This window comes from Cibotium barometz, chromosome 37, assembly GCF_041138505.1.
Source record: "Cibotium barometz isolate CiBa-2024 chromosome 37, ASM4113850v1, whole genome shotgun sequence".
Lineage (NCBI taxonomy): Eukaryota > Viridiplantae > Streptophyta > Polypodiopsida > Cyatheales > Cibotiaceae > Cibotium > Cibotium barometz.
The window spans coordinates 35,277,729-35,293,377 of record NC_141082.1 but is presented as its reverse complement, the minus strand read 5'-3'; the positions used below and the strand labels follow the sequence as shown (position 1 = coordinate 35,293,377).

General features: G+C 39.0%; 1 protein-coding gene across 1 annotated transcript; it reads left to right on the top strand.

Annotated features, from left to right (window-relative positions):
- Positions 1–1,094: 1,094 nt before the first annotated feature.
- On the top strand, positions 1,095–3,901 carry LOC147617223 (uncharacterized). The gene has a single exon (XM_086776834.1). The coding sequence runs from the start codon at positions 1,758–1,760 to the stop codon at positions 3,558–3,560; it is 1,803 nt and encodes a 600-aa protein (XP_086632960.1). The 5' UTR covers positions 1,095–1,757; the 3' UTR covers positions 3,561–3,901.
- The last annotated feature ends 11,748 nt before the right edge of the window (positions 3,902–15,649 follow it).

The window sequence follows — 15,649 nt, the reverse complement described above, 5'->3', positions numbered from 1 at the left end:
GCGAAAGTCCCGCAAAGCCTTCTTTGCTGTTGTCCGCGGACAAGTGTGAAGCCTCCCTTTTAGAGAGAGAGAGAGAGAGAGAGAGAGAGAGAGAAGGGGGGGGACTCTCACAAGTTATTACCAATGACCTTGACATGGTGGGTGACCTTCCTCTGACCAGCTTTCGAGTCGTTAACATGGGCATATCATGTGAGATAGAGATGGCTTGATTGAGAGAGAGAGAGAGAGAGAGAGAGAGAGAAAAGACCCCAAGATGCTTGATTGAGTGAGAGAGAAGACCCCAAGATGCTTGAGCTGTGAAGGAAGATTCTCTGTAAATTCTAGAGAGAGAGAGAGGAGAAGAGAGTTGTAAACTTGTAGAGAGAGGCAAGAGGTTGATAGAGCGATTGTCTAGAGAGAGGATTCTCTATAGAGTGTGGAGAGAGGGGGTTGTAAATAGAGAGAGGAAAGAGAGTTGAGAGAGAGATTGTCTAGAGAGAGAAAGAGGAGAAGAAAGTTGTAAACTTGTGTCCAAAAAGAGGACTGCCTGCAAGAAAATTGAGAGACATTATCTAGAGAGAGGTAAAGAAAGAGAAAGGAAGAATAGAGATTGTTAAGAGATGAGAGTTTTTGTGTATATACATATATATGTAAAATGGATATATATGTATATATATATAGCCAACACAATTATATATATGTGTGTGTGTGAGAGAGAGAGAGAGAGAGCATATGTGTGTGTGAGAGAGAGGAAGAGCTTGGGTAGAGAGAGAACATTGTGTGCATTGAAGTTGACAGATTAGAAACAGCTTACATTCACTTGGCAGCCCCAGTACACTAACCCAACCTAACAGCAAGATTGATTGGATCCCAAATATATATTGTAGAGGGAGTCTAGACTCTAGAGAGAGAGAGAGAGACACACAGACAGACAGACACCAAGTTTGATTTGATCCAAAATATAGAGAGTGTCTAGAGAGAGAGACAGACAAACAGATTTAATGTAGGCAGCAGTAGTACTAGCTAGCACTCTGCAGTCCCCAAGGGCAACTATAGTCAGTACATTAAAACTCTTCCCTTCTGCGGTCTCTTACACGGTTACAACTTTTACACACACTTACACACCCAACATCCCCCCCCCTCAACTCCACTTCTTGCTTCCAGAATCCAGATTCCCCTTTGCAAAATTTAGGTGCATGTTTTCTCCCCCTTGGGCTATAGTCTTCTTCTTCTTCTTCTACTGCTTCTTGAAGGGAGTAGAGTTTTCAATGTCCATTCAAACACTCTGCCCCCAACAGCTTGCAAAAGCTTTCTATACAGTGAAGAGTACCAGTAGTGCATGTAAAGCTTCAAGTTAGGGTTATAGAATGTGAGAGGTGAGTCAACAATTCTACTCAAATTTTTGGCCGCCTCATTTGATTATTCTTAGTCATTATCAGCCTTCTCAATTATCCTCAAACTCTTTAATCCTCTCTCTTCAACCTTGTGAACCACATTAGTAGACGTTGCTGGCATTGTGGGCACCATTGAAATTGATCAGAAAGCCAATGGGATTGGCCCAAATCTACAAGGTGTGCACTGTGGGTACTCATAAAGTGATAAAATTAGCAACTTAAATACACTCAAAATGTTGTTAATGGAGACAGAGACCAGGTACAACCGTCTGAAGTGGTCAAATGGGGGAATATATGTACTCTAATTGTTGTTAATGGAGGCTAAGACAAGCCAGAAGGCCTAGCTAATGCCACAAAAAAGAAGAAGAGAGAGACTAGAGAGAAATGAGGTTCAAATTGCTGCATGTGATGCCCCATGTGTGGTTCTACAAGCAGAAGGAGACATTGGGAAAATGTACTAGTGATGACAACTCCAGTGAGCCTGCATTTTTGTATAAGAGATCCACATCATTAAGGCTAGTGAGGTCAGGGTCTTCTGCAGACAGTGTGAAGGGTAATCCTTCAGACAGTAAGCCCAAATCAAACACTAGTATCCAAGGTAGACTGTCAAATGAAAGCTTGAAAAAAAAGGGTAAGGAAATCCAGGTTTGCACTGTTGTTGATGCTGGGTGTACCTGTAGAGCCACGGTGACATCACAACACAAGCAGAAGAAAGCAGCTGGGGGTTATACAGATGCAAGAGGAGACGGTGGCAGACATGGGCGGTGGCCGCCACGGCTGTACAGTGTGAGTAAAGGTGGTTCTTCTTCTTCTATTAGTAGCAACAGCATGGTTTCACGCCTAGTTTGCAAATCTATGCAGGATGTGGTCAAGCAATCTGATGGTGTTGATGAAGCTCATGAGGTTAAACACTTTAATCCAGTTTATATGGGTAAAGAGACAGCAGGGACGGGGACCCAAAAGGCTTGCTTGGATGTTGATGAGTTAGAGTGCAGGTTGAGAAATGCAGACTTGGAAGAGAGGAGGAGAAAGAAGAAAAACAAAAATTATGAAGAAGAATCCTTAACAAGTACTAGTATTAGTAGTTGTGTTAATGCTAATACTAATACTATCAATGCTGCTACTAGTAGTGAAATACAAGAGGGGTTGGTAACCCCTAAGATTAACTTAGATGGTATGGACTCTTCTAGCATGGGTAATAACATGATATCTTTGGCTGGCCTTAGGGCTTCTCTTGCTCACAGGAAGTTGGGGAAGCATAGCTTGATTAATCAGACATCTCACCATGGTGGTAAACAGCAATTAATCGATTGTATTAGTGACTCTAATGGGCAATTATCTATTGATGGTGAGAAGGTTAATGCTGTGGCTCCTTCTTTGCCCATACAATTTAAGTTTGGGGAAGAGTATGTGGCCTCTAAAGCTAAGGTAGAAAGTGTAAAGCATGTTGCTGTGGGGATTAACAAATACTTATCTCAAGGCAATCTTGCTCCCTTTGATAATTATGGGTTAAATCTGCCAAAAGCTTGCACTGATCAACCCGAGATTAAGCGTGCACAGGAAGAAGAATCGCCGTCTTCAGCATTGATTAGGAGGTCAAGCAGGATTAAACCAAGCTCTAAGCATGCAATTAGCAAGGAGAAAACCTATGAGCTTGCTGGTGAGCATGGGAGAAGGATAATTAGCAATCCTGCCTCAGCTCCATTACAGCGTAATCGAGCTGGCATTCAACCTCAAGTAGAGCCCGATCAACGTGGGATTCAACTTCATGCAGAGGTGATTGATGGTGCAGAGAGCAGAGTAGGAGGTGATTATGGCGATGATGAGGAGAAGCAGGTGATATCATCTTCATGTGAGATTCAAGTGCCCAGTGATTATTATTACGATAATCATAATGATGATGGTATTATGAGCATGGTTAGCGGGTCATTATCATCGTCATCAGCAGCAGCAGGAGGAGAGCATAATGGGTTGATGAACAGCGGAGCTGTGGCTATGGTGAAGAGCTCTTATGATCCTCACGGTGATTTCAAGGAGTCTATGGTGGAGATGGTGGTGGCGAAGCGGCTGCGCGGCCCGCGACAGCTCCAGCAGCTCCTCCAGTGCTACCTCTCCCTCAACCCCGAAGAGTACCATGCCACCATCATCAAGGTCTTCGATGAACTCTGCTCTGATTTGTTCCATTAATCAGCATCTTAATTTCCATATTATTGTACTAACTAATCTTACATAAAGCTTGCCATAGTATAGAAGAAGATACCGTTTTCGATAATTATCATTTTTACTGTCTTTACGCCATGTTTAATTGATCATTTTGCTTATTTCCACATTTTCAATAAAAAAAGAAAATTTGTAAGTCTTTTTTTTTCAGTGTGCTTATTTGAAAAGACTAATTACAAAATGTTTTTTTTCCGGAAGAAGCTTAACTGCTTTTTTTTTCCAGTGTGCTTATTATTATTTCGCTGGGAAATAAAGAAAAATTAATATTGAAGGAAGAAAATGCATAACCACCAACAGTGGCAAAACCAAAAAAACAATATCTATTTATATATTAATGCTGGCAGAAGGATAGGAGAGAAAAAGAAATCTTAGATTTCTAAAAAATAAAAGAAAAAATTCCTGTCAATTGACCCTTTGTATTCTTGGTTCTATTCCTGTGCATTTCGCTTCTTAATGTCTTTTACATACCGCAGCAACGCACGGGCTGAGTACTAGTATGAATAAATTGGAATCGAGTGAGAAAGGAAGGGCTGAGTACTAGTATGAATAAATTGGAATCGAGTGAGAAAGGAAGTAGATCTATTTGATTAAATTGGGTTTTTTTTTGGAAAATAAAAAAGTACAGAAATTATTATTTGCTATAGCTATATTTGTTTATTTGTGGAAAATAAATAAATAAAATGATTAATATATATATTATATGTATATATATGTATAAAATATACATGGGTATATTATATACATATACATACGTATATATATATATATATATATATATATATATATATATATATACGTATATTGTTTCGGTGAATAAAATGACTTTTTGGAATATTGCCAGAGACTGACTCAACGGCTAGGATTGAAGGTTCCATTTCTCAACGAGCAAGGACACAGAATTAAAGAGGCGAGGTTTTAATTAATAAAGGCATTAATAATATGGACTGACCACAGAATCCTGCTTAAGATCTAAACCGAGGATTATTGTGTACGATGAAAGGGATTAACATCAGTTGGATTACCAACGAGCATTTCGAAATTCGAATTTCGGGAAAAGGGGAGAAAATTCGGTGCCCAATCAAATAATTATTTTGCGTGGACGCATTTTTAGAAATTTTGAAGAAAGTGCCCACCTTTGCACACTACTAGTTCCAAGGCCATTTGTGCTCCCCCATGCATGCAAATCATCACACAAAAAAAAGCCACTGTTTTGCTTGTTTCGGAACTTGGTTTGATATCTTTTTTATTAAATTTTTTTTTTTGCAACTAATTCCTAGTTAATATCTTATATAAGATGATACCCATTGGCTAGGTACTAGGGAATACTTGTGTGTATAAACCCAAGGTATATTATATTTTGCACTTGTGAAATTTGGAAAATACATTTTTGGGGGAGGTTTGAGTTATAAATACCTTCAAATTATTTAATATTAGTAAGAAATACCTCGTATTATTATTTTTTCACCATTGGCTAAAAAATATTTCTTTTTGCATGTTGCTATGGGCCACTCTTCCATTTAACTGTCATGTGATCCGATCGTTGGATTTACTTCTAACAAACATCATTTCTAATGTAATTTTTTTTAATCCCACTATAAATTAATCTTGTCTACAATAATATGCCCACTTGCTTGGACTCATGACCTTTATACTTCAAGGATTCATATTAGTAAAGGACCACTTGGATTGCTTGAATGACACTCATATTTCAACCTCATTCATTGACCGTGGCTTAAAAGAATAGATAGCTCATCCTCTAGAGCATTCAAATAGTCAATAAAAATGCAACACGAAATTATCCATCAAAAAGTTCAAATCCATAAGAATATTATAGTTTTACCCTTTTGTATGGTCTTTTCTTTGTAAACGTTGAAAAATCTATTAAATTCTGGTTGATTTGTACTTTTAACAAAAGGTGACTCCCACCTCTTACCTTCATTTTGTCCTTTTCTATTGTTGTTCTTTAGGAATTGAGGCTTCAAGCCATTATGTGATTTAGCAAAACGAGAAGTTATAAGTTGGGGCGGGCAAGAGCCTAAGAAGCCTTATATAGCCATGGCCTCAAGAGGAGATGCACCACATTTATAGTCAATGAATTTCAAGTTAGTTTGAGAAGTAATGGGAATGGTATGTGCATTATGGGAAATCATTGCATCCACGAGGCAATTTACTTGTTATATAATTTTCAGTTTATGGCTATCTCTTCCTAGAAGGCCATGGGGAGATTAACATAACATAGGATCATAAAGACTTGAATCTTTGTTATAAGATCTAATAGTTATGATAATGCCTAAATGCCATTATCAAGTGAATTTATTATCCTTTGTAAACTACTACTTCAAGGTTGAAAGCTAAAATTTTCACCAAGCTAGAAAATGATATCTTGTCCATATGAGTTCCATTAGATTTCCAAATTTGTAGGGCAAAGTAGATCTTTATTTGGGCATTTCTAAAAAAGAAAGCTCCTAAGGTTTGAGAGCTGTAATCCTTTCTTTGGATGCCTATTTGTAGAGAAACCAAAATTTCAAGAAGAGATTGTTAAGGCTTTATTCTCAATATGTAGATAATATACTTAGAAATAAAACAGAAAAGATGTAGTGTAGTTTTGAGAGAGAAAATATGAAACTTTTAACAAATGACATAAGGATTGCCTAAAGACTATAATAAGCTAGTCAAGAGATGCTAGTCTAAAATAGACAAGAGATAGTTAGGGGAGGGAAGGAGATTCAAGTTTATTCAAAAAAATAGGTATTGATATTTTAGTTAAAAGAAGAATTTTTATGATATTTAAGAAAAGATGGATTTGAATTAAATTTTAGTGTCAAAAGATGAATTTCCACCATAATTCTACCTAATGAATTAAGGCTGAGAAATTAAGTAGCATAAAGAATATCTTTGGATATTTTAATTGGTAAAATCACTAAATTGATATTTACCCAAAATCTAGATGTTTAGTTGAAGGGAATCCTTGTAGAACTAAACCGAATGAATTTGGTTAGACTACGTGAGGGACGGACGGCAAACCTAATTGTCCTTCTCTTGATCTGAATCAGACAAAATATTCGTGACCAATTCCAGTTACTAAATCCAAAGAATAGGCTACCGAAACTAATCTAGTTTTTCCTTGACCAAACTCACCAAGAATCTAGTTGCACAAATGGACAAAATGATGGGTAGATTACCCTCATGAGAGATCAAGAATCCTCATTATGAAACTGGGAATTATGGAAAAAGGGTTGTCAGAATCGATCTCAAACTGGAATTTTACTTGCATTAGAACCTTTGTTTTTTTCATTCAAAGGACTTTTTACGCCAGAATGCTGGAGGAAGCATTTGGCTTATGTTTTTCTGCGAGGAAGTTCGTTGGAACAGCTGGTGGGGAGTCGTCAAGGGACGTTGCTCGCGGCAAAGCGTGCCGAGGTCTTGACAAGCCTCGGTATGGTTAAAATGGTACGCTTCCGGTACGATGGGCGAGGACCGACGAAGTGGTCCCTGAGTGAAGTGCTAGGACACCTAAGGAGGATCCTATAGGGTTCTGACCAGGCGATGCACGGGCTCGCGGTTGCTAGGACACCCATGCGTACATCGAGGAAGATTTCGGATGGACAAAAAGGAAAGATTTTTGAGAACCAAATTTTGATATTGGATCTCATTGGTTGGCCAGCTGATCTTCAATGCGGAGAGTTCAAAGGATACATTTTTGTAATACAATGGACTTGGAATTTTGGAAAATGATGATAAAAAATATTATGATTTCTATTGAAGGATTGTTTTTAAAGCCAGTCGAATTTGTTATAAATGGCAATTTCATATTGGGTGTGTACGTGGTATGCCTACCTTGATTTTTGCATGAATCGCCGGCTAGGGGGCCTGGGAACGGTACTCGGGCAAAAACCCAACCACATTTTTATGAAGGGATCCCACCAATTCAGTGGTCGGGTGGTTGGTTAACCCATGGGCCGGATGGGGTTAGGTTGGATCGGAGGATTCCTGAGAAACAACTAGATACGATTAGTTAAGTTATTTAGTTTTAAATCCTGAGAAGACCTTGTTCTGTGGGAGGGGATCATCGGCTGTGCCTCGTAAATGAGGAAAAAAGCGATGATTCCATGGACCAAGTGCAAGTCTCTTCTTGAACTGACCATTTGACTTCAGGTTTGGTCAGATCAGTTTATCTAGTTAAGACTTGACTTGTTAGAGTAATTTCTCGTTAGAAGATTTTTCCCAATTGGCGAAAGGCATGGGCGGAATCGCACATGCCTTCTGAGCGAGGGGAGTCTTTCGGGCCCGTCCCCCCCAGACATCTGCGCGGGTGAGGCCCAGAGTGTGTGGACCCTGCCCCACACGCGCGGGAGGCCAACGCTGCTTCCGTCGGCGGCGGCGGCGGCAAGAGCCCTGGAGCGGGCGGGGGACCTTACATCATTCATTTTACCTCACATCTCATTCATTCACATCTATCCCGATTCACATCACATTCATTCATATCCATCACATTCACATTCATTCATATCCATCACATTCATTCTGATCACCATCCCATCACATACATTCTATCCACATAACATCACATCTATCCACATCAAATCTCATTCATACACATCCATCCAATCATTCACATGTACGACTACCCACATCTATCCATACATTTATATCTATCACTTCACATCCACATATATTCATGTCACATCACATCTCTTTACATCACATCACATTCTTTCACATACACATACACATCCATTCTTCACATACACATTCTCATCCATTCTTCACATACACTTCCACATCCATTCTTTCACATACATTTTCATCACATCTCATCCACTCACATCCCATATCATTCATTTACATCCTGATTCACATGACATCCCATATCATTCATTTACATCCTGATTCACATGACATCTCATCTCATCCATTCATTCACATCTATCTGATTCACATCACATCTATTCACCTCACCTCACCTCACATCTCATCACATCTATTCACCTCACATCTCATCACCACTATTCACATCACATCCATCTATCCATTCATTCACATCTATCTGATTCACTTCACATCTCATCACATCACATCACATCACATCACATCCCATCCATCCATTCATTCCCATCTATCTGATTCACATCACATCTATTCACATCGCATCCCATCCATCCATCCATTCACATCTATCTGATTCACTTCACATCTCATCACATCTATTCACATCACATCCTATCCATCTATTCATTCCCATCTATCTGATTCACATCTATTCACATCACATCCTATCCATCTATTCATTCCCATCTATCTGATTCACTTCACATCTCATCACATCTATTCACATCACATCTATTCACATCACATCCTATCCATCTATTCAGTCCCATCTATCTGATTCACTTCACATCTCATCACATCTATTCACATCACATCCTATCCATCTATTCATTCCCATCTATCTGATTCACATCTCATCTCATCACATCTATTCACATCACATCCCATCCATCCATTCATTCCCATCTATTTGATTCACATCACATCTCATCACATCTAATCACATCACATCTCATCACATCACATCACATCCCATCCCATCCATCCATTCATTCACATCTATCTGATTTACATCACATCTATTCACAGAATTTAAATATAGATTTTAAGAGAATTCTAATTTTGATATAAAAATTCTTTATGTATCTATTTATGCATAAAAATCAACTTTAATGAGAATAACACTTTTGAAATAAAAATAATTCCTTTATGCATCTTTCTATGCATAAAAATCAAATTTAATGAGAATAAAACTTTTGAAATAAAAATAATTCCTTTATGCATCTTTCTATGCATAAAAATCAAATTTAATGAGAATAACACTTTTGAAATAAAAATAATTTCTTTATGTATCTTTCTATGCATAAAAATCAAATTTAATGAGAATAACACTTTTGAAATAAAAATAATTCCTTTATGCATCTTTCTATGCATAAAAATCAAATTTAATGATTAATATCAGTGATATCCATGCATATTTATAGGTGAATATGTACATGGAGTAATGAGAATATTTCTTTTAGATGCAAAAATGGTGGGAATTACTCTTTTTGAATAACATAAAAGCAAACTTTCTTTTCCACAAAATTTTGGAAAATTTTGCCATAACCTCTGTTGTATGGCTGACCATTTCTCATTCTTAACATTCTATTTTTTACTTAAATTAACCCAAATTAGATTCCAAGAACTCTAATCTACACCATTTTCTAAAATCAAGAGAGTAAACAATAAAAAGAGTTTAATTAATCTATTAATTAATCTTTTTAAGATTAAGAAAGGCTGGAATGTAAAGAAGAGAAGGGGTGGCCTTTTCATTAAAGGCATAGCATTAGAATTTAATTCAAACATTTGTAAAAATAAGCATAAAATTTAAGAAAACCATAGATTTAAAATTCAAAAACCAACGGATCCATATAAAAGAGCTATGGACTCATCCATTGAGGACCAGCAAGGTCAATCAACCAGATTCATGCTCGAATTCAAAAAACGACTCTTACTCCTTGTTCTAATATCTTCCACGACTCACATGTGGGTAGCTTCGGTGACTTAGAGCCCGAGCACCGTATGGTCAGCACCCTCTAGGATCCTTCACATGTCACCTAGTGCTTCACTCATAGGCCGCTTCCTTGGTCCCTCATCCACTATACCGGAAGCTCACCATTTAAATCAAACCGAGGCTGGTCAAGACCTCGGCCGACTTTGCTATGCAAGATGTCCTCCGTTGACTCGCTGTTAGCTGTTGCAACTTTATCAGTTAGGTCTCCACGACCTCATTCACAAGACGACTGCTTCCCTAGCATTCTTGACATAAAAGTCATTTAAAAATAGGTCATAAATCCACATTGTTCCACATCAATCCACATTATTTAATTCCACATCCATTTCATATGTATTCCTATTCTCATCCAATCACATCATTTTCATCTCCACATCTTTCCTCAATTTATCCTCACCAGATCTCATCCACTCGTATCTACCCATATCCACATCTCATCACGATTCACATCACATTCATTCACATCTCATCCATTCAGACCACATCACATCTCATTCATTCAGACCACATCACATCTCATCACGATTCACATCACATTCATTCACATCTCATCCATTCAGACCACATCACATCTCATTCATTTTACCTCACATCTCATCCATTCAGACCACATCACATTCACTCACATCACATCTCATTCATTTTACCTCGCATCTCATTCATTCACATCTATCCCGATTCACATCCCATCACATCACATTCATTCATATCCATCACATTCACATTCATTCATATCCATCACATCACATTCATCCATATCCATCACATTCATTCTCATCACCATCCCATCACATACATTCTACCAACATAACATCACATCACATCACATCTATCCACATCAAATCTCATTCATGCACATCCATCCAATCATTCACATATATGCTACCCACATCTATCCATACATTTATATCTATCACTTCACATCCACATATATTCATGTCACATCACATTTCTTTAATCACATCACATTCTTTCACATACACATACACATTCATTCTTCACATACACATTCTCATCCATTCTTCACATACACATCCACATCCATTCTTTCACATATACATTCACATCCCATATCATTCATTTACATCCTAATTCACATGACATCGCATCTCATCCATTCATTCACATCTATCTGATTCACATCACATCTCATCACATCTATTCACCTCACATCTCATCACATCTATTCACCTCACATCTCATCACCTCTATTCACATCACATCCATCCATCAATTTATCCACATCTATCTGATTCTCATCACATCTATTCACCTCACATCTCATCACCTCTATTCACATCACATCCATCCATCCATTCATTCACATCTATCTGATTCACTTCACATCTCATCACATCTATTCACATCACATCCCATCCATTCATTCACATCTATCTGATTCACTTCACATCTCATCACATTTATTCACATCACATCCCATCCATCCATCCATTCCCATCTATCTGATTCACATCACATCTCATCACATCTATTCACATCACATCCCATCTATCCATTCATTCACATCTATCTGATTCACTTCACATCTCATCACATCTATTCACATCACATCCTATCCATCCATTCATTTGTTGACATATCGAGCTCATCTAGTGAGGCGGTGGTGGACACTGATGACCTGCCTGGGGAATAGACCCCACACTTACACCACTGGCATGGTTGGTGAGATCATGGGTGATATGCGGCCAGTGGGATGATAGGCTGTGTGATAGCCATTCAAGAGACTGGCATAGTTATAGCACAAGCTCATTTAGTTGGGTTCACACTATAGAGAACCCTAGTATGTATTTGGTTGAGTACCTTTTCATATAGTGTGTACTCTTATCTTTGTATATGGTGTGTTGAAGGTTGTGTGAAGAAGAAGAAGATTTTCAGTCTCTCAACTTGTGTGTTCTCTTTTAGGGTTTTGTGAGTGTGTGTGTGCTTGCAAGAGCTCAAGCTCTCTTCTCCCCTGCATCTTTTCATGGCATCAGAGCCTAGTTCATGCTAAGGGCTGAGCTGCAAGCAAGAGAAGCACAGGAAGCGGTACGAGGGTAAGAGCTTCATCTACTCTTTCCTACTTGTGTTGGCGATACACCCTTGTCGGGAGCTCTACGGGAGGCATCGGCAAACGATCTCTCATTGAGGAGCTTCCTTCACGGGAGTAAAGCTATAGGGCAACTATAAAGTCCTATTGGACAAAATTTTTCAGGCCGAAAATGCGTTTCGGGTGCGTTAGGACCTCCGTTTTTCAAAAAGCAGGCGATTTCGAGCATTGCGTGTAAGTCATTGATTCTATGCAGAACTCTGTTTTAAGAACTTCAGGAAGACATATTAGTTGTGCAGACATTGTGTGTGCTGCAAGGAGGTCAACACTTGCCATTGGGTGTATGTATGCACATTGAGGTCACTGGTTGTGACATTTGAGTGTAGTACAGTACCGCTGCAGAAAATACAGAAGTTTGTGCAGGACAAACTAGAGTGCTGTTTTTTTGGTAAATTTGTGTGTCTGCTGGTAAGATGTCAAATGATGGCATAAACCTGATTGTTGCTAAGAAGCTCGATAAGAACAACTTCCATGCTTGGAGGTTCAGGTTGACAAATTTCTTGATGGGAAAGGGTTACCGGGACTACATAGAAGGTGAGCATGAAGAGGCACTGAAGATACCGGAGATCAATCCGATTGCTGCAGATGTGAAAGAGTTCAAGGATTGGAACCAAGGAGCCAGAAAAGTTATGTATTGGCTCTCTATCAATACACACGACACCATGATACAAGATGCCAAGTCTCCCAAGGAGGTGTGGGACACCTTGGTAAAACTCTATGAAACGAATACCAAGGAACGAAAGATACAATTGAAGAATGAACTTCATATTGTGGAGAAAAAGAGTATGTCTGTGAATGACTGCATTGAAGATCAAGGGTATTATGGAATCCTTTGCATCTATTAGTGTTTCAGTAGATGATGATGATAAGGTGGAAGTTTGTCTACGTGGTCTCGGGCCACAATATAAGGTGTTCAAGACGTCTATTCAAATTTGGGAAAACATTCCCAATTTCACAGATTTGGTGTCTATGTTGATTATAGAAGAGAAGAGCTTGGGTGAAGACCAACAGTCTTCACAAAACAAAAACAGTTCAAAGCAACAGGCCTTCTACACAAGTTCAGGAAGAGGATGAGGTAGAGGAGGCCGTGGACGTGGCCAAGGAGGTGGCCGAACAGGTAATCAGAATTATGGCCAGCAGCAACAACAACAACAGTCCCAGAATTCACAACAACAACAACACGCAGGTGGAAGAGGCCAATTCAAAGGCAAGGGGAGTCAAAGAGGTCGTGGAAATTGGCAAAGGCAGTATAATGATACACATGGATGCTTTTATTGTGGTAAGCCTGGACATGTACAGGCAGATTGTTATAAGAAGCAGGCTGACCTGCAAAATGGAAAATTACAGCAAAACAACTATGCATCCTCGAGCAGAAACAATGAGGATAATGAAAGGTTGTTTGTTATATGCAGCACGTCATTAATGCCATGTCTAAAAATGTTGAAGCAGCACATAAAGATGATGTATGGTACGTTGATTCAGGTGCTTCGAACCACATGACAAGTCATGGGGAGTGGTTCAAGGAGATGAAAAACCTTGAAAGACCAGGTTTTGTGGAAACAGGGGATGACACTGCTCATCCAATTGCCCATGTTGGAGATGTGCCATTGTCTATGCAGGATGGCAAAGTGAAGTATCTTGCAGATGTACTTCATGTTCCAAACATAACAAAGAATCTAGTTTCAGTTGGCCAGATGATTGAGCAGGGTTTGCAGGTTCGGTTTAATCCTGATGGTTGTTATGTTGAAGACTTTAAAGACAAGTGTAGGTTGGTTGCAAAAGGCAACAGAGTGAGCAGAATGTTTACATTGAATGTAAACATGCCTGAAGTGAGTGCTGCAATGTTTGCAAATGGTTCAGGAATTATTGTAGACACAGACATTTGGCATAAAAGAATTGGACATGTGAATTTGAATGAAGTCTATGATGCAGACTAAAGGAATTGTGACAGGGCTGCCAAAGTTTAAAGTTGAAGGTATGCAAAGAAAATATGTGAAGCATGCCAATTCGGAAAGCAAACAAAGCATGTATTTCCACATGACAGAAATGTGAGCAAAAATGCACTAGATGTTGTGCATTCACATGTATGGGGTCCTACGAAGACCATGTCTATGGGAGGCTGCAGGTATTATGTGACATTTATTGATGACCACACAAGAAAAGTGTGGGTATACTTCATGAAGGAGAAGAGTGAGGTGTTCACTCATTTTCAAAATTTCAGAGTTATGGTTAAAAAGCAAACAAGGAAACATATAAAGTGCCTAAGGTCAGATGGAGGGGGAGAGTACTTCTCCAATGAGTTCTCTGAATTTTTGCAGAAGAATGGTATTCAGAGATAGTTTACATGCAGATACACTCCACTGCAAAATGGAGTTGCTGAGCGGAAAAACAGACACATTGCTGAGATTGCACGAGCATTGATGGGAGAGAAGAATATGCCGCATAGCTATTGGGATGAGGTTGTTTCTATAGCAGTTTACATCATGAACAGGACTCCAACTGCAGCCATACATGATGTAACTCCAGAGGAGAGATTTACTGATAGAAAACCTGATTTGTCTCATCTGAAAGTCTTTGGATGCATTGCATATGTTTATGTGCCAGATGAGTTGAGAACTAAGCTAGATCCAAAAGCTAAAAAATGTGTGTTTATTGGATATTCCCTTGAGCAAGGGATACAGGTGTTATAACCCTGCTACACGTGAGTTGAGGGTAAGCAGGGATGTTGTTTTTGATGAGATGAGCAGCTGGTATGCTGCTGAAAAAGAAGCTGTTGGGGCTGATATGAGTAGAAATAGGTGTTATAACCCTGTTACACGTGAGTTGAGGGTAAGTAGGGATGTTGTTTTTGATGAGATGAGCAGCTGGTATGCTGCTGAAAAAGAAGCTGTTGGGACTGATATGTTTATGTGCTAGATGAGTTGAGAACTAAGCTAGATCCAAAAGCTGAAAAATGTGTGTTTATTGGATATTCCCTTGAGCAAGGGATACAGGTGTTATAACCCTGCTACACGTGAGTTGAGGGTAAGCAAGGATGTTGTTTTTTATGAGATGAGCAGCTGGTATGCTGCTGAAAAAGAAGCTATTGGGGCTGATATGAGTAGAAATGTGGTTGCACAGAATGCAAGTCAGCAATCACAGTCTTTGTGAGTGGACCAGGAGAGTCCTCATCTAGTGGTTCAGTTGATAGACCATGGAGTGGCAGGCTGCGTCATAATACCAGTCCTCCAAATGTGATTAGTACATCACATAAAGGCAAAGAGAAAGTGGTTGAGCCCCTTAGTATGCCTGACATTTTTGCAAGGTGCATTATCATATTAATGGAGAGTCTAGTGGCTCAAAGAT

What these genes read in the sequence shown, in the direction of transcription:
- LOC147617223 (XM_086776834.1), top strand. Translation starts at nt 1,758, where the DNA reads ATGAGGTTCAAATTGCTGCATGTGATGCCCCATGTGTGGTTCTACAAG.